The sequence below is a fragment of the Pyxicephalus adspersus genome, chromosome 3 (assembly GCF_032062135.1).
Source record: "Pyxicephalus adspersus chromosome 3, UCB_Pads_2.0, whole genome shotgun sequence".
Taxonomy (NCBI): Eukaryota; Metazoa; Chordata; class Amphibia; order Anura; family Pyxicephalidae; genus Pyxicephalus; species Pyxicephalus adspersus.
In genome coordinates, this window is record NC_092860.1 from 137,654,818 (window position 1) to 137,680,333 (window position 25,516).

Below are 25,516 nucleotides of genomic sequence, written 5' to 3' on the forward strand. Positions count from 1 at the left end.
TATGATGGTTGTCCAGTGAAGTAACCTGTAAAAAGGGACTACAAACCCACCTGGACGACCCATGAGCAACTTTCTGAATCTCGCTGCAGTTTAATATATAAAACTCAAACTTAGGTCACCGTTGTGGACTGTCTGCAGTGTTTCCCAATGGGCACGAAGATTCTCTGGTTGATCAACAATTATAATATTAATAAAAGCATTAAAAAAATTGTAGCAGCATTTGAACACAAATTGTTATTTAAAAGTCAAACACAATCCAGTTTTCTGTAAATTAACTTTATTAATAGTGCACATAACTTCATAAGCACTCAAACCAAGTGCAAGTCCATAATAATACAGTGTACAGAAATATTTAAAGAATAGTCTAAAATACAATAATTGGATGGATCCACTTTCATAACAAGTAGACATGTCTTTTTCTTAAATAAAATATGCATCTTACAAATTAAATATGTCCCATAAAATGGATGTATTTACACACAAATAACAGTCTGACCAGGATATTCAGCAACACTCTGCCAATGATTTAATAGCACAATGCAAAAAGGCAGTGCTGTAAACCTTCGCAACTGAAATCGTTTTTTTATTGGATTATTGCTGTCGGCCCAATAAATGTATTTTGGATTGGATGCTATGGATTACAGCAAGGCTTTTTACATCATGTCTTTAGGAAATGCGTCTACGACAAAAAACACACACATAAAATAAAAATACACAGAAATGAATTACATTCAGGACAGTAAATGTGTACAATGGCATAATATTTATTTAGTGAATGCAAAATCTGTAAGGGAATGCCACTGTTCTGTGGAAATTAATTTTCGTTACACAGAGTTGTAAAAATTAGTGTGAATAGTCAGTTGGTTCTACAGAAAGACACAATCACAACTCCAGCACTTTGCCCCATATGCATGTGTGTCACCAATATATGTTACTAGCTAGTAAAAAGTATAGGGTTTGGTGGAAAGACAACCCCAAAATGTCACTGGGGCAGGCGAAGGGAGGTGCAAAGTGTACCTCTGCACGAGGGCCCTGGAACTCTTCAGCCAAAACCCACTGAGGCCCCAAGTCAGTTTATGGGGAGCGACCTGAGCCACAACTCTGCACAGGGGCCCACAGTTGTCTCTGTCCACCACTGAATGTCATCCAATGTTTTAATGTGCAAATAATAGCACCATTTCTTGGTTACTATAAAATACAATCAACAACTAAAAATGACCTATTATCATACATTGGATAATAGCAGCTTCCGGTCAAAATTGGCACAGGTCTTTTCACATAATTACCGCCAACCAGTTATGGAGGAGAAACTTGGGCAATCAAGAACTGCTATATCCTAATCAAGACTCCTTGTCATGTTAAAGGCATTTTAAAAGCAATAAACCTGATAAACTCTTTTGGAAAGATCAAATGCACATGTTGCCAAAAATGAAACCCAACCACTGTTCTCTAGAACTTGGACGGTCCTATTACAGTACATCCAAATGATTCCAAGTCCACAGTAGTGTCTTGCAATATTGGTAGGTGTGTATTTACATAAAATGAAATCAAACAAAACTTCTTAGGATAAGATGGATGAGCACAAAAGGTGCAAAACACAAGGTTTTCTTTTTTGTTCAATGTCAGTTTATGATGTGCTAATTTAAAGTAATGCCAACCAATGTTGCAAATCCACTCTAAAGACTTGTGCATTTTTTTAATATGTGCCAATCCTATGACTTGATTGCAAATATATTTAAAGGGATAAATACACTCAAGTAAAAAGAACACAGATCAAAGTACATACAGATGATCTGTCAAGCAAAATATACCCATTGTTAATCCCATGGAAAACATTGGTTAGGATGGAACATTTATACAAAAGTAACCCATCAATTTGGTGCATAAACTTCATTAATACAGCTGGGATCTATTCCGGGACAGACTAGCTCATAGTGGCTTATGGCACTTCATAGCAGCTCAGCTACCAAAACTGCTGCTTTCTGTGCCACTTATATCCTTAGGTAGTGTGAGCAGCCATCCTGTATACACAGCAAGGTGAGCACATAAACTAGGAAGAAATGACCTTGCACAGGTAAGAACAGTTTTATGGAGATAGAGGGGGACCTGCAAAATATAGCTTTGCTATAAGCAATCACAGAGGAGAAAGTGAGGACCAACTTGCCTGTATGACACTGCCTTAGAGGTATAAGGTGCTATACCTTTGCCAACTTTTTGCCAATCAGTTACATTTGTTTGCCAGCAAAGCACTTAATCTAAATCAAAGAGAAATGTTTGTGTTGACTCACAAGAGAAACAAGGACAGGCAGAACTGTTATGGAAAATACAGTTCAATCACTTTTACCTAAAGGCTCAATAAAGGCCACCTGTCTGAGAGCAACATTTTGTAACAGTGGCACTAACTGAATTAAAACTGCACTTGTATTTAAAACACAATGAATATTTACATACAGAAATCACACTGCAAAAATGCCAGAAATAGATTTACATAAAAAATCCACAAAAATCAATATGCCTTATAAAAAGTACCCTTAAGAAAAAATCCAGTAGGTAAAAAAATTTACAAATTATATGTTTACATAAAAAAAACTTTAGAATGTGATACTTAAGCTACTGGAATAATACATCCATAAAGCACTTTGTTTTATGGGCCCGTCATATCCTATGCCAGTCACAAAATTTAGCTATAGACCTTTTTAACCCAGTGTACTGTGAACCACTTAATATTGACTCTTTAACCATCATTTTTAACCGTTTTTTTTTAATTTCGTAAAATGTAGTTTGCTATGAGGTCTGCTGTCCCAGTGTACACAGGACTTAAATGCTATCATTAATGGTGCAAAAGAAGCTTGTGCACATGATGGTACAGCACAACAACACATCTGTACTAGAATTCCTATTTATTCCTATGTACACACGTATGTGCTGCAGGTAAATACATATATAAAAAATAGTAATAGTAATACATAGTCTAGATCAGCCATTCCCAACCATAATTCCTCTACAGCAGGGGTCCTTAACCTGTCGGACAGGTGGGTCACGGCTCTGGCCAGAGCAGCGGACCATGTCTCCCGCATGAATCGCAGGCTCGGGGCGGTGGGCAGGTTGTGTCTCTGGACACCTGGGATGAGAGATAGGGTGGGTTCTGGTATCATGACGTTACTCAGGGGAAAGTTTCTTCCCCTTCGACTGATACACAGTTCCCCGCGCGGTCCAGAGTCAGTGAGATTAGTGGTCCGTGACAACCAAAAGGTTGGGGACCACTGATCTACAGGTGTCCAGAGGTTCTTCGAGCTGTAGCTGATTGACCTCCCATCTAATGGTGCTCGCATGGTTTCAAGGCCAACACTACTTGGAAGAACCAGCAGCATGACACCTACGATTTTTTAAGCTGTCTGCAAGGGTGGTATTCTGGCCACCACTGTATTCTTTCCTCAACCACCAGATAAAAGTGAAGTGGTTTAGCAGGAAATTATTTTATGGGTTCTTCTAGGTTAAACAAGTTAAGAAAGTCTGATCTAGATAAACTGTCTTTTTGCACTTGATTAAAGGTTGATAGTTTTGTAGCACTTAGAAAGAATCCTACTTATTTAGCTCCTTTTGTTGTTTTCCACCACAATCAAAATAATAGTGATCACCTAGAGGGAGATCGTGGAGTAAAATAATCTAACAAGTTTTTTTTTCCAGAAGCACTAAGGCCCATTTTAGTATTCGTAACAAATTATTTACATTAATATAAACATAAATAAAAATCATTAACAAGATTAGTATAAATTTACAAATAAATACACGCTTGGTAACATAATTTCCTATTTTGTGAATAACTGTGTTGGCTTTTTAGATTTAAAGTGGTGCTAAATTCATATTTTTTTGGCTAAAAAGATAGAGAGCGCTCCTATTGGCTGCTAGTTGTCAGGAAGCTGAATTCAATGTACTTAAAATTAGAAACAATTCCACCTAAATTGAAGCTGATCAGCCCATTAGTATCCCCACTGCTTTCCACCAGGCCCCACCTAAGTCAATCATTTATAGAACGGGCATTCTTGATCAATCTTTGATTGATATGTCAATCAATTATTGAATGCAAATGCCCTAGTTTGTACTAGATTTTCCTAGAACCAATGTTTTTTTTTGTTGAATCAGTGTATGACCAGTCTTACTCAATAACTATATGAGTTGTTTGGTACAGATGACCAGCAAGAATGTTGCTGCAGGTCTACACCAAGTTTGAGTCATTTGCAACAGGCACATGTCAAATGAATGCTCCCAATACCTCCCAAAGTGCAATGTGATCCAACTGGGGTGCACCATCATTACACCATAATATACACTAGGGTACCCAGGCAACTTTTCATATTGCCAACATTTACAGGTGCAAATTGATCAAAACCATGCAGAATTACCAGTAAGCACTGGTGGGATCCCGGGGAGGAGAGACCTCTCTGGTTTCATACACATTACTTTATCTAGAAGTGTTGGCAATGAACCCCTTCCATATTCTGTGTACAATAATATGATAATGATAGTCATAAATGAACTTAGTGGATTGAACTGTAGATTGGTGCACCATGGGCCCTATTTAAAGTGTCTAAGAGGAACAGTCTGTGCTGCCCATATAAATTCTGGAAAATAGATTTACAGATTCATTATAGAATATCATTGGACAAATCATCTGACAATTTGTGCTCATTTTACTTCAGAGTCTTATGAAAAATAAAGTCAGCTTGTATAAGGGAGATATGGGGATCGTTAATAGATAACGAGTTCCTGATTGCGGGGCAGAGAATTTCCTATGCACAGATGAATTCTTGTTCAATGACCCATCTGAACAATACTGTAGCCAGCCTCTCCTCAGCCTGAAACAGCTAAATGGTAGAATTGATGACTGAATTGATCCTTACAGAGACAGAATACAATGCAGTTTGCAAGTTCTGTCTAGTTATGAAATGTTTAAGCACAGGAGAAAGCATTGTGAAATGTTGAGCTTTTTCCTGATTCTTCGAGGATGACAATATCGCTCCTCCGCACAGTACAGAGTGTTGTCACCCAAGGGCAGTGTATAACTAGCAGAATCATCAGGTCAAAAAACAGAAAAACTTATAAAATAATGCACCCATCCCATCTAACGACTAGTAAGTTGCAATATATTACATTCATGTTCTAGAAATTGGATGTGCTTTATCAAACTTTATCAAAGTTCAGAGATACCCGAATCCATTCCTCACCTCTCTCTATAATAACTCTACAGCTGGAACTAAACTGGTCAATAGATAGAACAACAATCAATAAAATTGCCCTGGCAAACATGGTGGAAGGGACATGTGGCTTCATTTCTTGTTTACCATTAGGAGGATGCACGGCTCGGTGTCAGAACTCATGACTAATGCAAGCTTTGGTAGAGCGGTAGTACAGATCTTACATTTCCCTATATATACCTGCCATAAAACCCTAGAATTCTTTGGATAAAGTTAGATAAAGTTAAAAAGTTGTAAAAAAGGTTTGGGTCCTCTCTAAATACATAGCAGACTTCCTTTTCATTTATTTAAAGACTGATCATTATACAGCTGATTGGCCAACTAATAAGTCTTTCTCCGATGAATGACAGTACAAAATTCTGACTTGGTGCTCTATTTCTGTCTGTAAATATAAATAACCTTGTATTGTAATATTGTTATGGGCTGTGCTTTACGGTGATATATCTCCGTGAAGAGATAAGACATTTTTCTTATAGTTGTATTGTTAGTTTTCACATAACAAAATTGTTGAAGAATTTGCATTTTGAAATTAGCAATGCTTTAGGCCTTATAAAATAGACATAGACAAGGATGGGGTATTGGTGTACTAACGTCATAGCCACTATTCAATGCTCGTGGTGTGCAGTACAGATTGGAGGGCCCTGGATTGGAATGATGAAACTTCGACATATGGCAGCGATTGATAAAAAAAAATCTCTGAATCTTCCAGTCTTTAACGCAAACAGCAGACAACAAAACAGAATAAAGGCAATTCATGAAGCAGTGGGAAAGTTACTAGTATTTGTGGTATTCCTGGCTGTTCCCTGTTATGTGCCAGAAAGTTGTGCATGTAACATTACAGCAACTTGCACGCAGTGGTAATGTCAGCAGAGGTCGGCTGGTCAGAGGACCGGCGGCACAGAGAATGGACCTGTCTTCACAAGGCAGAATAATTGGTCCACTGAGACAACTCTCTTCACAGCTGCTCTGTGATGTGTGGCCGATTCTCCACAACTAACAAGCAAAGTACATTGTACTTATGTACTGAAAACATTGAGTTGTATTGTCTCTTGGTCCACGCTGGTTAAAATTCCTCTATGACGTGTGTTGAGAGGTTTATGTGCCATTCTTCAGCTCCCATTCCTAAAAATAAACACAGAAATGAAACATGGTCAGAGACGTTGGGCGAGATAAGTGTGACATCCGTCATTTAGCACTGGAGAACATCGCTGTAACGGGGCTCATATACTGTACATTGCAATACAAATGGATGTCAGTTTTCCAAAATGAGCTAATAAAATAGAACCCGCACAATTATGTGAGCTAAAGATATAAAGATTTGAAGAAAGTCCTTTTATATTATGGGGATGGTTTATATTAAAGCTTAACTAATAAAGAAGATCTTTTACTAAATTGGAAGGTCCACATTCTGTAGCCCAGCGGTCACCAATCGATGGTCAGCAGAAAATTTTGATGGTCCGCAGCTCTGGCCGGTGTACCCCCGAGCGGGGTCAGAAGAAAGACCTAGCTGGGGGGACGCACCGGTCAGAGCCGCAGACCATGTCCCCGGTACTAATCCCAGGCTCAGGAAAGTGGGCGGGTTGTGTCCCTGGACACTATCCGCCCACTCTCCTATCGCAGGGTCAGATCTGGGATGGGCTGTGGGCGGGGTTTTGCCATCATGACATCACTATGGAGGAGGTTTCTCCCTCTGAGTGACACCAGGCTCCCTGCGCATGCGCAGTCAGGAGTAGGTAAATTAAGTCCGTGGGGCCAAAAAGGTTGGCGACCACTTCTCTAGCCAAGCCCAATTCCAGACCCTAAATTATCAGCTATATGTAAGAAAAAAACAAGGAATTAGATTATCCCAACCCTCTCCCACTTAAGCCAGGTGGGGATGGCATCACTATCCTTCTGGAATAAAGCACAATGACACCGTCATTGTCATGGGAATATGAACAAAAAGGACAGTGACACAATTATTACCAAAGAAATAAACATCCTTTAAGAACTATCAAATTTTAGTATAGTGACTTAAGTTTTCTTAAAGCAAAACTCTGAGCTAGGTTCTCCTCTTAGCTTTTTTAGAATGCAATGCTGCTTTTTTTAATGGGATCTTATAAAAGAGAACAATACTTTGTGATGACCAGTCCCCCAAAGCGGTGTATCTTCTTGTCTCTGACCCATCTTGAAGTTTCTCCAGATGATGATATTAATATTCTTATTAATAAATAGTATCTATATGGCGCAAACATATTACATAGCGCTGTACATTAAATAGGGGATGCAAACGACAGACAGATAAAGACAGTGACACAGGAGGAGGAGAGGACCCTGTCCCAAAGAGCTTACAATAACACAATAGGAGGGGGAATATGGAATGGTGGGTAGTAGTGAGTAGTGAGGGTTTAGGAGACAGAAGAAGACGGGTAGGCAAGTTTGAAAATGTGGGTTTTAGGGTTCTGTTAAATGTGCAGAAAGTAGAAGCAAGCCAAATAGGATGAGGAAGACCATTCCAGAGAGTCGGGGTAGCTCTTGAAGCCGTGCGTGTGACGAAGTTATGAGTGATGAAGTCATTAGTATTGATATTAAGTACAATGAGGGATTGGTAGCCACTGCTAATCCTGCATTCTGCTCACTCATATTCTAGCACTGGAGAAATAAGGACCTGTCAGCTGGCTGCCACAGAACCATGAGTAAAGGTAATTTATTCTTTTATAATCTGCTAGGTAGTAAAGGTTATAGTCTGCCTTAGGGTAGACACATTTTTTTTTCAGCACCACGTTACGCTTACAAAGGAGTTTAAAGGTATTTTTACATGGTTTATATTATAATATTATACCAGGTACAATAATACAGGGTAATTCGTTTACACACGTTAGCAATGAATAACTTAAATTAAAAAATTACCAAAATCATGCTAAGAGGCAGCAGTAGCAATTTATATATATCAATAACAGTAGTTACCATGGTATAGCTGAACTGGCTAGATATAAAAACAAATATTGTAACTATATAAATATCATTAATATTTTTTGTTGTGTGATGGGGACAAAGGAAATTAAACGTGCTCTTCCTCCAGCAATATAAGGTGCAAGCCAGTGAATCAGTCCCAGCATAAGCCCATGACACTTGTAAAGTTGTTCTTGCTTATAGATTCCTGTAAAGTACAAGGTGTCTTTGATTGACAGTGAGAACCAGAAGTGACCTACAATATTAAATGTGACAGCATGCTGGCATGGCTCCATCCCTGTGTGCGCCTGTTCTATGAGAGCCAGTGACCTACATTTGTGAAAATACAGCTTCAGCTGCAATACACATTTATGTGAACCTCTAAAGTAAACTTGATAAAAAAGTGGTCCAACCTTGAAAATGTTTTTCAGACAGTTACATTGGCACCGCTGGCAGCCAATTACAGTCTATGTAGCTAAGTAAAAAAAATCTGCCTAAATATCATAACTTGAATTTAGAGAATGTGCTATATTTAGCATTCCCTATTTTCTGCATGGTAAAACTCTCCATTAACTTAGAGATATTGCCACTTAGGTCATTAAGGCCCCCAGACTCACTGAAGCTTATTAGTCTAATAACACCCAGCTGATTCTGCCTCCAGCATATCCCACACATGATGCTTCATGTTCTTCTAGGCATTGGGGTTCATGTCACCCCCTGCCATGTTACAATAGGTCCAACAGCCAAATGCTAGGCCTTAGTACTGTCACATGGCAGAAGTGGCAATGTAACCCCTTCCTTATGACTCCAACAGCAGTGGACATTATTTTGGTGCCAACTGTAATGGAGGAATGAATACCAGTAGATTGCATGAAAAGGTATTAGTAGTTTGGGGGTTGGCAGGCCCTTGGGCTCCACCTGAAACCTTTGTGACAGGTGACAATATAGAAGAACAATTCTGAGAACGGGACATGGATTTCCAAATCCATAATAAGTGCCTTAAAAAAGAACTTCACGGCAGGATCACTATCTAATATTATAAAGAGAGCTGCCAATTTAAAGACTAAAAGGGCTTTTAAAAATACCTTCATTTGTAATCAGTGCTTTACAATGAGTTTATCTTTTTACTCAATCAATAGGATTTCTACCACTCTCACCTTTGCTTTCCTTAGCACGTGTCCTCGTACCGGGGAGTTATTTGCTGCTGGTTGCCTTTTTAAAGCTGAGGCACTATTTACTGGTAAGGAACATTCTGCATCACTTGTGTCACAGCTAGAGATTGGAGAGTTCTCCACCGTTCTATGCCGGAGGACTGGAGACTGAAAACAAAAATCAAGTTGGTTCAAATATAATACCAGTCCTAGTTGGGGAAAGGAATCCCAGATAAAACAGCTTGCTTTCTAATGTCCATGCAGTGGTCTTACCTGCGGCCTTGATGTCTCACTTTTTGGTTCGATAGTGAGACCCAGTGTGATCCCACCGGACATGGCTTTCTTCAGGCTTTCCTTCACCTCTGTCAGCTCCAACTCAAGATTCACTCGTTCACCCTCCTTCAGTTTACATTCCTCCTCCAGCTTCTTAAGCTTTTCCTCCAGCATGACCTGAGATTTTCTTCCTGCAGAATACAGGTATGATGGAACATTTATAGACTGTATGTTTTACAACACTTAATTTTTTTTATTCTAAACCTAAAAAAGAAAACTCTATTTAGAGAAGGTCTTCTGTTGACTAAAAAAGTAAAATAAAAAAAAATATTATTTTTGGCATATACCAAGTGAATAACAGGAATATGTTTAAAACCTTAACTGAAATAAAGTGAACAGAACTCCAGGACATCATGTATGTGGAGTCTAAATAAAAAAAAACATTTTCCCCATTCTGTAAAACCATTAAGAAGCAGACTAGTTTTTGTGGGTTTAACATAGCTTTTTCTCCTATTTGATTTAAGATGCCCACATGGAAAGCTGGTACCACTACCGCACCCAGACCAACATACTACATCTCCTGGCGGGCCTTTTCTCTTTAGCCCCTTTGACAATTAAGGATTTGAGGCTTGCAGATCAGTTTATGCCTAGATTAAGGTAGGAAGGAATTGTCATGCACTACTGTGATATGACACATTTATTATACTTCTTCCCCACCTGTAAACCCCTCTATGGACCGTAGCAAAATAATGTTGTCTTGGCAATAACGTTGTCTACGCAATATAAAAATATATTGGTTGTTAATTTCTTAGGATAAACAAGATTCGGATCTGTGTCTGAAAAATGTGGCTGTTAAATGCTACTGGAAGCCTACATTGCACAGTTAGGCTTCCACGAATGTTTTCAAACAAAAGCGTTTGTGATTGAAAAAGCCTTAACAGGCTTTTATAGGCATTGGTTCTGTATTTTTATACAAGAAAGTAGTGTTTTTTTCCAATCAGCAAAGAATTCCCTAGCTTTAAAACACCTATAAAAGCCTGCAGCAAAAGCTTTTGGACAAAGTTTTAGGAGCATGTCAATGGAGGCGTTTGGAGGACAAAGATACCATAGAAGCTACATGGAGCCAATATAATAGGGGGTTAAAATAGGAACACGTTACTATTTTTTTTATTTATCATTTATATGCAAAGGGATCGAATAGAGGGAATTTCATTTGCAGACAAATGTTACTTTCAATCTACCTGTATCTGAATATAAAGGATTATTATTTATAACACTGTAAAACAGTGCAGCCACAAAACCCAGTTTTTTACATGATAACCAGGAAACACATAGAACTATTGAATGGAATCAGAATTAAGGACTATAATATGCTTTAACTTCAACTCAAAACCAGTTTATGGCAATGACAGTTATCAACACTCACCTGTATTGGCTTCAATCGCTGCCTTTGTGTCTCGTTTTTCTTTGCGGAGCTGGGCTAGTCTGTTTCGAAGAGCCTCTTTCTTTTTCAGTAGGTCCTCTTCTTTGGCCTGGAGTTTCTTAGCATCTGCCTCCACCCGATTCTTTCCATATTTATATTGTTCAGCATCTGGATTACACAGAAAATATATTATGAGCAACTGAAAGTCAACATTGCAGTTTTTCTTTTATTTTGTTGACACACATTGAAATTTGTCTGGTCAACAAGAATTGTTCACACGCACGGATTAGGAAATAATACCATCAGTATGTGCCTTATAATGTATAAGCCTGGTGTCTAGTTTCTAAATAATTTTAGCTATGCACTGTGTATGGAGGTTGCTGTACTTGTTAATTATGCAAGCTTTGCTCCCATGAGTAAAAGCAGAGCTGCTCAATGTAAAGTCCATGGAATTTGCAGTTAAAGCTTTGAAAATGTAACACTACAAATTCAGATTATGCTAAACACAAACTAGGGAAACACTCAAGTTGGATATATTTTACCCTAAAAATGCTTTACATTTAAACACATGACATATAAGCGTAAAATAGGTCTGCAACTGCTAACATAAAGCATATGGAGGAACCCCGGGGTTCCAAGGGAACTTTGGAAGAGAATAGTTGAACTGAGCAAAATCCCCCCAAATTGTGAGGCACATCTCAGTGCTAAAGCATCATTATCCCTAGTTGTATAGACTAATGTATCTAAAGCTGATCACACTAATTACCACCCAAACGATACCAAGAATACATTAAACTATAAGGACTGGTTCGTTTGATGTGATGAAGGGTACAAAGCAGTGCAGGACGAGAAAGCAGGTGGAAGAAAGATGGACCAGGCAGAGTAGTAGGATGATGGAGAGACACGAGAGAAAGAATAATGAAACCTTCAGAGTGAGTGGAAGATGGCAAAAAAGGCAAAAGTACGAGGAGAATTGAGAGTGCAAAGTAAATAAAAGATGAAGAAGGTAGACTGTGTGGGCAAAGGTAGTGATAGATGATAGATGAAATTATGACAAATGAAAGAGAAAAATATGAACTGACAGAAAAATAAAATGGACAGAGTGGGCAGAAATGGTGGGAAATGAGGCATGCTTGGTAGAAAATATAGAAAACATAGTGGGTGTGATTGATGATAATATGAAATGATAATGAGAGGAAGATGGAAGAAAACAATGGAAGAATGGTGCAAGGTCATTTGGCAGAGCCAATATGATGACACCATAAAGTAACAATAACCTGTAAAGTAAATGTACCAATAGATGAGAACAAGAAGGTAATAGTGCAACCTATATCAAGTAATGTTTTCAGGTATGTGTTTTATCAAAACAACAGAATTCCCATAGAATAATTATTCCTGCACAAAGCCAGGCTAAAAGAAACTGTAAGATAGGATTAATGTAAGCAGAGATATACCATTCAAAGAATTCTTACTGGAAGTTGTTCGTTTTACAGTAGTGGTCGGAGTGGGTTTCTTTTGCTGGTTGTTGGTTACTCTGGATTTTGATGCAATTCCATTGGTAGCTAAAGGTGGTTTCTTGCTCTTCAGCTGTACAGAAGAATGCAGATTTAAACTATCAATCATCAATTCAATTGGGTTGCAAAAGAGAAAACTTTTGTTTACAAGGTAAAAAGTCATGGCTGGTGTACACAATTACTAAATTGAAACAATAAACCACAGTGCAGGACACCTCTCTCTCGAGATTTGTTATGACATTGTCATACTGCACTGCTCACCGTTTTCCTTGCTAGAAAGGAAGCTGTACCTGAGGACCTGTAGGGAAAGCATCTACCTGCTTCTTCTTCTTTAACTGTGATTTCTAAATCTTTTTAGCTCATTTTTTACAACATATGAAGAGCCTACAAGCAAATCGAGTGACTAGTCCTGTGCGCTCATGTTGCACCCTTTGAGCAAAGCTTCCAGGGTTCAGAAATACTAGGATTTCAGGCTCTTCAGGTCCTCTTTAAATAAAGATATGAAGTGTAATAGAACTGTACTCGAGTAAAAAGTATTTCTGTGGCTACCACTAATAGGAGAACAATAAAGGTATATTATCAGAACAATATACATGCCCAATAAAAGACAGAGATAAAATGAAATAATTGATTGAATTAACTAACACCTTGTGAAAAATAGGCTTAGGGGGATATATATAACCAAGAGAGGAAGGAAAACAAAGGCTAGATTAGCAGTTGATAAGGGCCATGGAGTATTAATTGTTTAAGGAAGCAAATACATACAGCAAGTAGAAAGAGTATTTAGAAAAGAAATGTTTCCTTTGGGATTATAGTGATTGAGACAAGCCAATGCCATAATCCCTTCAAAGTAAAATATAGACAGCAATCTGCTTGGCTTTCTCATTTACCTTGTTACCTAAAATAACTGGATATGTTTGTGAGAGACAGCAGACCAATGCATCTTGAAGAATACATGAAAAAAATGTGTTGTCCTAAAAATGTTGTTAAGAAAGAGAGGACATTCAGTCCCTTGCATCTTTCCCACCCCAAGAGTATCTGCAACAGAACAAGAATAATGTTTTTGTTTCTTCTAATCTTCTATTGCCACCAGCCCATTGCTTGAGAACAGTGGGCGCTTCTCTCTCAGTACAAGTCAATGGAAATGCAAAAGCAGCTTGCATTGGGGTAATGCAGCTTAGAGGGAGGCCAAATGCACCTTGGAAGGAGGTAAATGGAGGGCTAATATACCTGTGAAAAAACTACAATTGATCTTACATGCATCACATAATGATCTCAAATGCAGTTGGAATGCACATGAAAGCACACTCCAATTTCCTATTTACATTGCACTTACTGTCCATATGCCTGTGCTGGACTGTCCATGGAAATATATAGATAGGTCACTTGGGCTTGGAACGTTACATCTGCATTGAGAGCAGGAGGTGATCTTTCCTTTGGGACCCCAAAATTGCAAATACCTTGCAAAGGAATAAACCCTGACCCACCCACAACAGAAACTCTAATGTATAAAGGCCTAAAGCAGACCTCTATAGATAACTATCTGTTTTAGGTGAAGGGAAATGAGGGAAATGTACATATAGTTAATGATTGTTTATGCTGCCTTTTCTGTGTTAGATAACTTCCTATTGCTTGGTATCGAGGCTTACACACATCCAGTAGCAGTGAAAGGATGTTATCAATAGAGGAACTTCATCAAAACTGTCCAAACTTTAGAATTTACTTATCCCTATCACTAATCTGGTCAATTAGAAATCACTTAAAAGTGTACTGTGCATTGCATAGCTTTACTGCTTAAACCAACAGACATATTATAAGGTAAGAATAGATTTTGATTGTGCAGGAAGTTTTTCCAAATTGTGATTGTAACATTATTTCCACAGCGGGGTAAGATACTGCATACCACTGTGACATATTCAATGAAAACAATCATAGATGTACTCTTGCAATTAATAAAAATCAACAAATGTGAGCACCAGTGTTGAGATTCATCGGTATGGAATGTTATTCCAGTCTCTGCAAGCCCAACCACCCAGAGGGAGAAATTTGTGAAAGAAAATGGAGGGGCACTGATGATTCTTTGGCAGGAGGTTCATGTAGATGCAAAGACTGTCTGTATGTTTTGCTAAAGTCAGAATTCCTGTTATTGATAAGATAAACACAATGGTTGCTTGGGAATTATATATAATATCTATATAATACAATATATAAATATATATATATATATATATATATATATATTAGCTTTACAACATAAAGATAAACATCCCATAATGTAATTTTTGCAATATCAAACAATACTCCTATATAGTAAATAGCTGAGTATCATCAGACTGGATTATTTTTGGATGACCTCACAGAAGGTGATGGTGTAGTATTCCTTAAAAGGGAAAACAGAAGAGTTAAACACCTTTGTTTTTAGATAAAACCTCCTTTGCCCTCGACAGGGTGGTTAGCCTTCCTCAGCTTAACAAGAGCTTATAATAGAGACATGCAGGGTTGTGATAAAATATTTACAGTGCATTTTTCATCTAACATGTCTGTAGCTGCACTAGGATTTTATTTAAAAGGGTTTGTTTCTGCATTCATCTGCTGTCCCATAGGAATATGGAAAAAAACACGTACACCCATGCACATGCAGTGAACACACAGACATAAGCAAAAGGTGTACCTGAGTCGGGGATGCCCTCCCCAAAGAAGAGTTGTTAGTAACAGACTGAGAAGAAAGACTGGAGGAGACAGGGGATTTGTAGTGGTTAGGAGACAGTTTGTCAGTAGATAACCTATTGGCTTTTTTGTCAATCGGTGAATAGCGTGCAAATATTTTCGGAGATGGCAAGTTATCGTACACATCTGCTTCATCATAAAGCACCTCTTCCTTCTTTCTGTTATAAGATGGAAAGTCCTCATCCGGTCTCCACTGAAATTACATATACTTGTTCTGTTAATATTCATGCAAAGATTGAAAGGCAGAAAAACGACAGCAGAGAAAGCCCACAACTTATATTATGACAGCTTCATCATGCACTTAGCACAGAATCCAGTTGACAGCAATCCAGAATTGGTAACATTGAAGGTTAGGGTATTATGAGACTTTATTTTTTTCTTTATAATATGATACATAAACCTGAAACATAAAAGGAAATTGCCTTGACAGTAGCCTCCTTTATAATCAGGAGATCTCTCTGTGTCACATGTTTTTTTTTTTTTTCACATTCCGAATCGAACTAACCCAACTATTGGACATACAAAAGTTACATCTGGTGTCAAACCCAACTGTGGCTGTGGGCAGTTCAGTATTACTAAGCAGATCTATAAAAAGTCTGTACATGTGTTTTGAGGAACAATTATTTAAAAAAAAATCAATCATGACAGCATCACATCCTCTAACATCAAAATTCATATTTAGGGTACCCAGCTTTGTACTGGAAAGCAAAGTGACTTCACAGATGGCTCTGTATGCTATCACAATCTGCTGCTGCAGACTACAGAACAGATATAAAAATATCTACCTTTGTAGAAGTCAATATTTGCACATAGTTAGATACCACCTAACACACCCCATGTGGCCCCTAGTGTCAGGTAACACTCAGGTACAAGTAAGTTTTTAAAGAAGGTGCTAGGAAGGAGCAAACTTGCATTCCATACTTGTGGGTTCTGGGGTACAATGAGGTTTTAAGGAAAGGCACTTCGGTGCACACATGTTCCACACACCTCTGGTTGCATGAATTCCACATTGCATTATGGAATGCAATGTGTTTGATCAAACAACCTACTGAAAGGCATCTAGGGTGCTGGTACTTTACATATACAGTGATCTCCCCGGCCCACCACCCAGCACTTTTCAGCAACCACCCTGCTGTTTTTGGTGGTTACTGAAAAGCACAATACATCCGCCTACAATTTTCTCCTACCCGGGCAAAAAAATTCCTGGGTTGAATACGGATATATTTTCCTACGTTGGACCCATTATGCCCCCAATACAGGGATGCATGAACCGTACTTTACACCGGCTCTAATACTGGAGGCTAGCAGCATGAGACAGTGGCGACACATCTGTAATATCATATAAATGAAGGTATATGTCTGTATGTGCCTTATAGAGTTCATAACCGTTGTGTGTGCATTCTTTCTTACCAATCCATTAATACATGGAACATCATCGTAGTGCAGAGCCAGGCCACTGGGGCAGGAATAGCCATTTGTAGGTGCTTCTCGATAGGGATTAGTGGATATAACCCGTCTGTTCATAAAACTGAAAAAGCAAACAAAGGGAAAATGTATTACCGAGTGACAGTATGTGGATTTCAGCAAAATAAAAGCTGCAGTATAGTATCAGTATAAGTCTTTTTCCTAATGCTTTTCCTACCATGGAAAAGTGAATCTATGGATAACATTTTAACCCTTCTTGCTCACTGCCCTGCTTCAGAGAATTAACAACAATATAAAAGTCTTGATGTATCTTTACGCGTAATTTCAATGTTAGCAGTGCTCATTATCGGTTGGCATGAACTGTAGTGGTAGGTCTTCATTCAAAAAAAGGTGCCATATGATGGCAGGTGTGTAAATAAAGGTATAGACATTATATAATACCCTTTGCAAAGCTGGCCACATTTGTCACTATATATGTTCCCCTTTATATAAAGTGTGAGATCCTACCTGCTGCAGACTTTTCAATACTCAACACTTCCTAAATGCTGGTGTCACCTGCTGCACACTATGGTTGCACCCTCTGACCCCCACACATCACTCTGGGATAGAACATTGATCCCAGAGTCAGTGGAAGGATCCAGCCAGGGAATAAGGCAATTGTCAAATGCCTGAAAATCCAGTATGGCTGCAACTTTTCAATGGAGTAGAGACAACAGATGCATGCCGCCAATAATAAGAATAATATTTTCTACATAGCCTTGTTATTAAGATTTTTTTGGCAACAACAGTGTTGCTTTAAAGCGGTCCATACATGCCACATTCTTTATCAACAACTGTTGATCATAAATGTATTATTCCTTATTGTTCATTAAAGCAATTATTTAGATTTTTAGAAACATAATTTTTACTGTAATTTTAATCCCTTTAAATTTAAATTTTATGGCGCAAAGAAGAAGAAAATGATTGGATGGGTTAAAAAGTTCTAATAGTGACAGATCATTAAAACAACCCTTTGTCCCTGGATGACTGAGTTGATTAAACTCACAAAATGATATTTGATGATTAACCAATTGGACAACTGTAGGTAAATGTGTATTGGATCGGATGTTTACTTTTAATAATCCATCGATCCCAATGTATGTACTGCTGGTATTACATTGACCTACAAGTGGTGTATCGATCTAACCAATGGGATAATAAATAAATGGAATAAGGTCTTTAAATTTGTCATCATCCTATGTAGCTGTGGGTGTATCTGAAGCTGGCAAGGAATCTGAAGAAAAGTTGTGCACAGAATGGACAAGCAGAGTGTTGTATTGTAGTCAACCTAAATTACCTACAGAGCTGAGAATCCTGATACAAGCGTTACACTGTCATACAGCAACATTTCAGCTAAATAATATTAACAAAAAAGTGTATTTTTGCAGAAATATACCTGTGAGATAAAGGCAATTATTATATTATGCCACCAATATTTTCAAGCGCACCTGCCTACACAGTTTAAGTCATTGAGAATCCCAAACCTATTGGGTGTTGGACAATATTTGTGATGATGCATTCTTCCAGTTTATATGACATTGTTCCTAAAATCTATTTCACAATGTATTTACACCAAGGAACAAAAATAACATTTTGGAATTCTAGCAAGAATTTGGATGCTTCCAGTGAACATTATGTATTCACTGAAATATGCTAGACATTTTATGCACAGGGGATCAGTGTACATGTGTCCACCTACTCTAACAGTGGGGACCATTAGGTTAATCACACTGTCTGCACTGAAGTGTCCAAATCACATAATCTAATATGGCTGGAGCAGATAAAATCATCTGGGTATTGATGCCAGGGGTGGAATCTGAATGAATTCATATGTATGGCACTTATCCCTTCTCAGCTTGTTATAAACCTGCATAAGCTGTGACATCAACACCATGATGTAGACCCCCAAAAAAGTCTCTAAATGCAAAGTGATGGGAAATGAAGGCACTTCCCATGCATTGTATAGAGCCGTTTGACAGCTGGGCCACGAGACTCACTAAGTGAAGGCCTACTGCTACGGTTTTTAAACTGTAGTGTGCAAGAAAATTTTGGTGGTCCGTGGCTCTGGCCGGTGCACCCCCCAGCCGGGTCATGAGAAGGACCCCTTTGGGGGAGCGCACCAGCCAGAGCCATGCACCAGATCTCCCGTATGCATCACAGGCTATGGCATCATGACATCACAAGTTTCTTCCCCTTTGAGTGACACACAGCTCGGCGGTCCGGAGTACGTAAATTTAGTGCTTTGTGACGTCAAAAAGGTTGGGGACCCCACCACCTACAGCTCAGCTTTATGTCTTCCATGGCCAACTGTCTTGTGTGACCTCCAAACTAGTAAGCCTTAAAAACATATTTATTGGTTTGAATGCATCAAAAAATTACAATTGATGGAACACCTCACGGCCTCAATGAGAGGCACAGAGGATGTGACCAGCCAAAGATGGTTTTACTGGTTAATGTTTATCGATTCTGATTCGTGAACACAATGTGAGTCACATGCACGCATAAAGTAGGGAAAAGAAAAAACTTACCAACCTGACTTTTCCTCCCCCCAATTCCCTAATAACACCCCCCCACCTGATAACCTATAACTTGACTCAAATCTGTATTCATCAGCCCCACCCACCTTATTTTTCTCTTATAATAAATAAAAAAGAAATACTAGGTGAATTCACTGAGGTATATTACAGAACTTTACACAATTTAGTGTACAAGGGAACATAAACAACAGGAGTCGATATTAGAGATATAGCTCTGAGAATGCAACCCTCTGGATGTTAAATGTTATTAGCTTCCAACCTTTGTTACCGGCACTCCATGGTACTGTTATTCCTTTTTTATTGTATTTTTTATTATATTTTTTTTTATTCCTGGCTATTTACTTATTATTGTTGCATCTTTATTTTGACCTCATGTTGAATTAATCCAATTAAACTTCCAATTAAAAAAAAAAAAACAAACATATTTACAAGATCAGATCCCATAGTCACACAACGATATGCTAAGAAGCCTGAAACAAACTTCTTTTTTGTGTCTGTAAACCTAAAAGCAATGTTCGGAAGAGTAGGCAAAATGTGACCTTCTCTTATATTGGTTCAATATATGAACCCAGAATGGGAGAACTTTAACTACACAAAGCATTAGCCAAGATACACAAATTATGCAGAGAAAGCAACAATGAGAATGCAGCCAAATATCACAGGCTGGTGGGGTGGAGGTCTGAACATTTTGTGATATATGAGAATGTGTTAATCACTGTGTAAGCCAGGACCTAGGTGGGCAATAAAGATAAAATGTGTTTTCCATAAACTATTTTTCTATTGGTTGAACATATTAGTCTTTTGTAATGTTATATTTTTGTATGTTATATGATCACTGCATGTTATCAGTCCTAAACCACTATAGGAAGCTTTGATAACATGATTTAATTTTATCACAATAGGCATAAATAAATCTTAGATATTTGGATAAATGTTTTTAAGGACGTAGTGCTGGGGTTAGCATTTTACAAATGCCAAAAGCTGACTCATTCTAAATAAGGGGCTTTGTTTTTTTTTAATATGCTTTTTTACATAAGGACCCTTGGATAGCCTTACTGCATGGTCAAATGAATCCCTGAACAGCAAACAACAGAATCAGCACATTTTACATTTAATGGAGCTTACAAATTCTTCTGTGAAAGAAGAAAAGGACAATTTTTTTATGTGATGAACAATTTAACACCTTGAATGAAATATGCTCACCCTTACTGGAACTTTAAAAAGCTTTTTTTACATGTACAGACAAGAAAAAGATAGAAAAATAATATGACCCAGCATGACACCTGACCATTTGAAGACTTTAGAAAAGTTTAGTAAATAAAGTGTAACTGTTGGGAGCCTCCAGAGAAAGAAGATGGGATCATCAGCTAGCAGGGATCTAAGTGTAAAGTTGGTCACTAAGCCTAAAATAATAAATACATAGTAAGACTTTCCTTAGATTACATTGTTCTATGACACAAAAGTCTATGGACAACCCTTCTCAGATACATAACCTATTTAGTAGATGGAAACTTAAGTATTATTGACAGCAGGCTTCCTTAAAGAATAATGCCCTATTCTGAAGAAACAACAGTGTTACAAATGTCATCTGGCCTTCTCAATTATGGGAACCACCAGGCAGGAAACATTTCTTACAACACCCAAATTTAACAAAAAGAGGGGCTTTTCAACTAATGTTTTCCTTTAAGGAGACCTGGACAGCTGAAAATGTAGATGTGTTGTGCAGGGGAAACTGTAAAAGTGCTCTTAGGAGTTTGTGAAAGAATATTATATTTGGTAATCATCATTATTGCTGGTCTAGTATACTACATAGGTTTTCTCACCTGCCAGCCACACAACTTATAACCCATTATCTATGTTTCCTGCAATGATTATTTATACAACAAGGAATAAAACGAGAAAGGAGACTTCAGAAAGATACCATAGTCTATGACTGTGATATATGAAGGGCAGAGGATCTTCCATTTTTTAAAGACTGGCCCAACTGTTCATTTCTGGGGAATGGTGTACAGGTTACAGATAACAGCCAATTAAAAATAATTTTCTGTACCATAAATCACTATTAGATACATAGAGAGGCTAATATGTATCCAGACAGTTTGAGATCCCTGAAAAGAAACAGAACAAATGTTTGTGTTTCTATTGATCTATGATTGCAGGTTGGTTGGGGCAGCTGGTCCAGTGGCAATAAGATGGTCCAACTGCTATTTGTTTAATAAATAAACTTTTACAAAGTTATTTTTACATTTGCCAATCATAAATGTTTATGTTTGTACCAGTGGGCTTAGATGGGCAGTCAGTGAGAAGTAGTTGACTGCCACCATTCGTTCTTCTTTGCGGAAGCAGAAGCACCACCACCCGGTTACCCTCGAGAGCTAGATCATTAGCTATCAGTCTTTTTCTTATTTTTGGACAGTGACAGAAATGTCTATTGGCACATTTTGAGGTTTATAAATACCCCAGAACAATTGCCCTGATATGCCTAATATAGTATCAGATACTGATACAAGCCTGATACTTTATTCGCCACATGCGGGCATTTGTTCTGAGGTTTTATAAAGCTCAAAATAAATTATTAGCAACAAAAATTGTCAGACAGGTCTGTGGTTAAAATGAGGAAGATCCTCCAATCTAATTAAATCCCCATTCCAAGGAACCATCATTTGTTGCCAATAACAGACCTTGCAGGAACAAAATAGGCAAACTGGTGTAAATTTAATTGGTTGTGTTTAACAAGATCTGTAGAAAAGGTAAGGAGGACCTTGGTCACTTCAAAGTAAATTCCCAGTGATCAATGCCTGACCTAGCTGAACTGGACTAAACTGATGACAATGATTTCTCATATATAGGTACCTATATCATGCTATAACATATCAGCTTACCAGAAAGACTGCTTGGCTGTTTGTATGACATTGGCAGTGGTGTCCACATCAATATAGTCATAGTGCAGAGCTCCAGGGTCAGTAGAAGAACCAGTTTCAGCCAATAAGATTCCTATCCAACGGCCCATGTCTTCCGAAGAAGTGGCCTACACAACCGGGGGGGGGGGAAATTAAACAACTTAATTTATTAATATATATACTATTGTATTATAATACATTTTTTGCTTTCTTTGCATAACAAAAAGTTTGAAATAAATTACTCCATACCAAGGAAAGTCCTAAGTCTGACCTCTTTGTAGCTCCTATAAAAGCCTTTTGAGGATCATAGTCTACCAAAACCAGCAAAGTGTTCATTCCTTTAATGGCTATTTTGTGCATTTCCTTAATGCTTATTTTACCTTATTACAGTGTAATTCTATAGTTCTTAGATAACTTGGGATTTTAAGGACACAGAGTAAAAGCAGCCCAGGTGTAGAAAGCACGCCAGGCCGCATTTCTCTTCATGAGTAAATTTTCCTAAGCTCTTCTGAGTGGAAAAATGCCAGAATGGAAAGCCAGTCCTAAAAATTGCTAGAAATGGCAGACAGTCAACTTCCTGTCAGTAGAAATAGCAGTTTACAGATGCCAGATGTAAGCAGGTCAGTTTTTTGCACCTGCTGTAACACCTGAGGGGAATGGACAAATAATTTAGAATGAAATGGGTCGGACTTTCCAGTACCAAAAACCTTCTGATGATCATTACACCTGTTCTTGGAGGTACATTCATACTAAAACACTGTAGTGAAGGGTTGTAGAATGGTGCCAAACGACACCGTGGTCACAGAAAAATGGGTATAAAGTCCTATTAGTTTTAAAGTTGGGGAGGGGGGAAGTATTCCTGTGTATTAAAGATTATCCTGGGATTACCAGGGATCCCTATCCTATTACATGTTATGACATCAAGAAGTTCTATCCCAACTCAAAAGGGACCCTATATTTAATTATGGGGCCACTCACCTCCAGCACAGCCACTTCTTGTCCATTTCGAAGTAGACGGAATGTTAGTGGATGTTTAGAGTCGAGGCCAGGAATTACTTCACACCCTCGAAGTGGTATGGAGACAATGTGCGTCTTTAGATCAGTCCGGTCCTTGTGGAAGATGAGTTTGTTGTCCTTCACCCGACACCAGCGTTCTCTCCAGCGGTTGTTGCTTAGGACATTAAGATATCCTAGAATAACAACAGAATTTTATACTTTATATGACTACTTCCTTTGTTACCAATAAGCCACCAACAGGAATGTGAATCTAGATTACGCTGTGGATGCCTAGGCAGTAATAATAAACTTTTACAGAACCATCACGGGAAAAAGGCAACCAGCTGGAATAAAGTTTTCAGGGATCAACTTATAACAAGAATGGACAATGATCAAAGAATGAGAAAGTTCTGGTATAAACAAAATACTTTTTTTTTCTTTTTTTTACAAAAGTGCTATTTAGATCTATTGGAAGACTTCACATAGTGGTCCATAACCAGAACACTTTAAAGGTCCTCTCAAATCACAAGAAAACTTTAAAGGGAATGGAAGGGGACTAAGGTGAATAAATTAGTGTAGGTATAGTCAGATGCAACATTCATATGGACCCATGTAGGATGTAATGGATCATAAATGAGAATTTCAGTCCTAATTTGTATTGAAGGACTCACCACAAGTTGGGACTTCCTCCTCTGCAGATGACGTCTGTTCATCTGTACTTGGCTTCTTCTTCCCCAGACCAATTATTTTGGTGATCTTCTTTCCGGTTACTTTAGTTACTGTACCTTTTGGCTCAGCTTTTGAACTTTTTTTTCTTTTTACTACAACAGAAAAAAAATTAGCATTACAAATCACTAAACAAGTTAAACCTTTTTACAAAGTGATCTGTGGTCAACATTTCAGAATTTCTCAAACTGGTTCTCCCAGGCCTATCTTTTAAGCAGTCACACACTAAAATGTTACTTTAGAGCTATGCCCATCGCCTTGCTGAGACTGATGAATAAAAAGCAACAGAAGGACCAAACAAATGAATTTCCCAAAGAAAATACTGCTCCATTGGTTACAAATAAGCACATCATCTATGCTAAAGAAAAGAATCAGTCAATCTTAAGCTGCGTACACACCTGCAATTTTTCTCGTTGGAAAGGATCTTTCACGATCCTTGGATCCGCCAGGACGGTCGTCGGACGATGGACGACGACCGACTGTACACACGGCAGATTTTCGATAATTGGCCGATACCGATTATCGGGCGAGAAAAATTTGCCGTGTGTACGCAGCTTTAGTCATCCCATCGAAACAGCAATAAATCTAATAAACTTGCATTTTATTTTACTGTTTGAATCAAAGACACTACCATTTACAAAACCTTAATGGTGCTGGTTAATAGGACTTATTTGATGATTTGTTAAGGGGAACAAAACCATTTTTTTTTCTTTTAAATATAAGAATCTAAAAAGCCCATAAGTGGGTATTTATGTAACTGTTGGAAGAAGATGAACTTGCAATCTGTGATCATATTCCAAATATTCTGATAATAGGGAACACATAATTAGGTAGACATTATTATATTACCCGCTACATTTTCCCACAGTAATCTTATTTTCTGTATTAGTATGTGAAGTGTCCGGTGCCTACAGTGTGTCCCATGGACCAGCTCCAGTAATACTGCAATAAAAAGGAATGCCTGGCACTCGCTTTTCTTGGCCCTTGGCTGTTTTACCATAAAAGTAGAGAATCTCAGAATGGCTGAACTAAATGTCATTACTAAGTCGCCTTTTATATGGACTATCAGGACACAATGCTTTGCTTACCCTATTGCTATTTGGTAATATTTAATTCTTATTTTTTTTGACCAATCTATACATTTAAAATAAACGTGTCAATAAACAGGACTTTGAAAAGTGGACGTGTCATGTTAAAAATCATCTAATAAGAATAAATCAATTTTGCTGTGGGTCGATTTTCAATCTGCAGCTGATTTGTCTCTTTCTTAGATATTCCACAGAGGCTGGGTCACCAATAAGAAAGGTGCCCAACTTGTGTGTGCTGGGTAGAGCTCCGGTTTGGGGATATAGAAGATACCTGCTTGTTAAATGAACCTTGGGGCCATGGGGTCACAAGAAAAATCTGTTCTTAAATAAAGATACAACCAGAAACCTTAAAGTCTTAAACTCATCCATTGTTTTACCCTTTAGATATAATAAGAAAAATTTTTTGCTAGGTACAGACTAGGTTTTTGGATATTTAGCTTATTTTGGAGTGTATTTGATTTAGATCCCCTCCAGGAGACTAGTGGATGTGGATTCCAAATAGACAACCTTATGAATATAGTGAAGGATTTT

General features: G+C 38.0%; 1 protein-coding gene across 6 annotated transcripts in view; it reads right to left on the reverse strand.

The window, feature by feature from the left end:
- Nucleotides 1-260: 260 nt before the first annotated feature.
- AFAP1 (actin filament associated protein 1) overlaps nt 261-25,516 on the reverse strand; it is a 100,571-nt gene continuing 75,315 nt past the window's right edge. Inside the window, exons 9-18 of one of the 6 annotated variants that reach the window (XM_072406490.1) lie at nt 23,843-23,992; nt 23,154-23,365; nt 22,158-22,303; nt 16,685-16,802; nt 15,219-15,467; nt 12,488-12,620; nt 11,037-11,201; nt 9,611-9,801; nt 9,344-9,505; nt 261-6,377 (exon numbers count right to left, since the gene is read on the reverse strand). In XM_072406490.1, coding sequence (XP_072262591.1) covers nt 6,351-6,377; nt 9,344-9,505; nt 9,611-9,801; nt 11,037-11,201; nt 12,488-12,620; nt 15,219-15,467; nt 16,685-16,802; nt 22,158-22,303; nt 23,154-23,365; nt 23,843-23,992 — 1,553 coding nt within the window. In that variant the 3' untranslated portion in view covers nt 261-6,350. The remainder of the gene's footprint in view (nt 6,378-9,343; nt 9,506-9,610; nt 9,802-11,036; nt 11,202-12,487; nt 12,621-15,218; nt 15,468-16,684; nt 16,803-22,157; nt 22,304-23,153; nt 23,366-23,842; nt 23,993-25,516) is intronic. The other 5 variants (XM_072406493.1, XM_072406492.1, XM_072406494.1 and 2 more) reach the window with 5 other exon arrangements.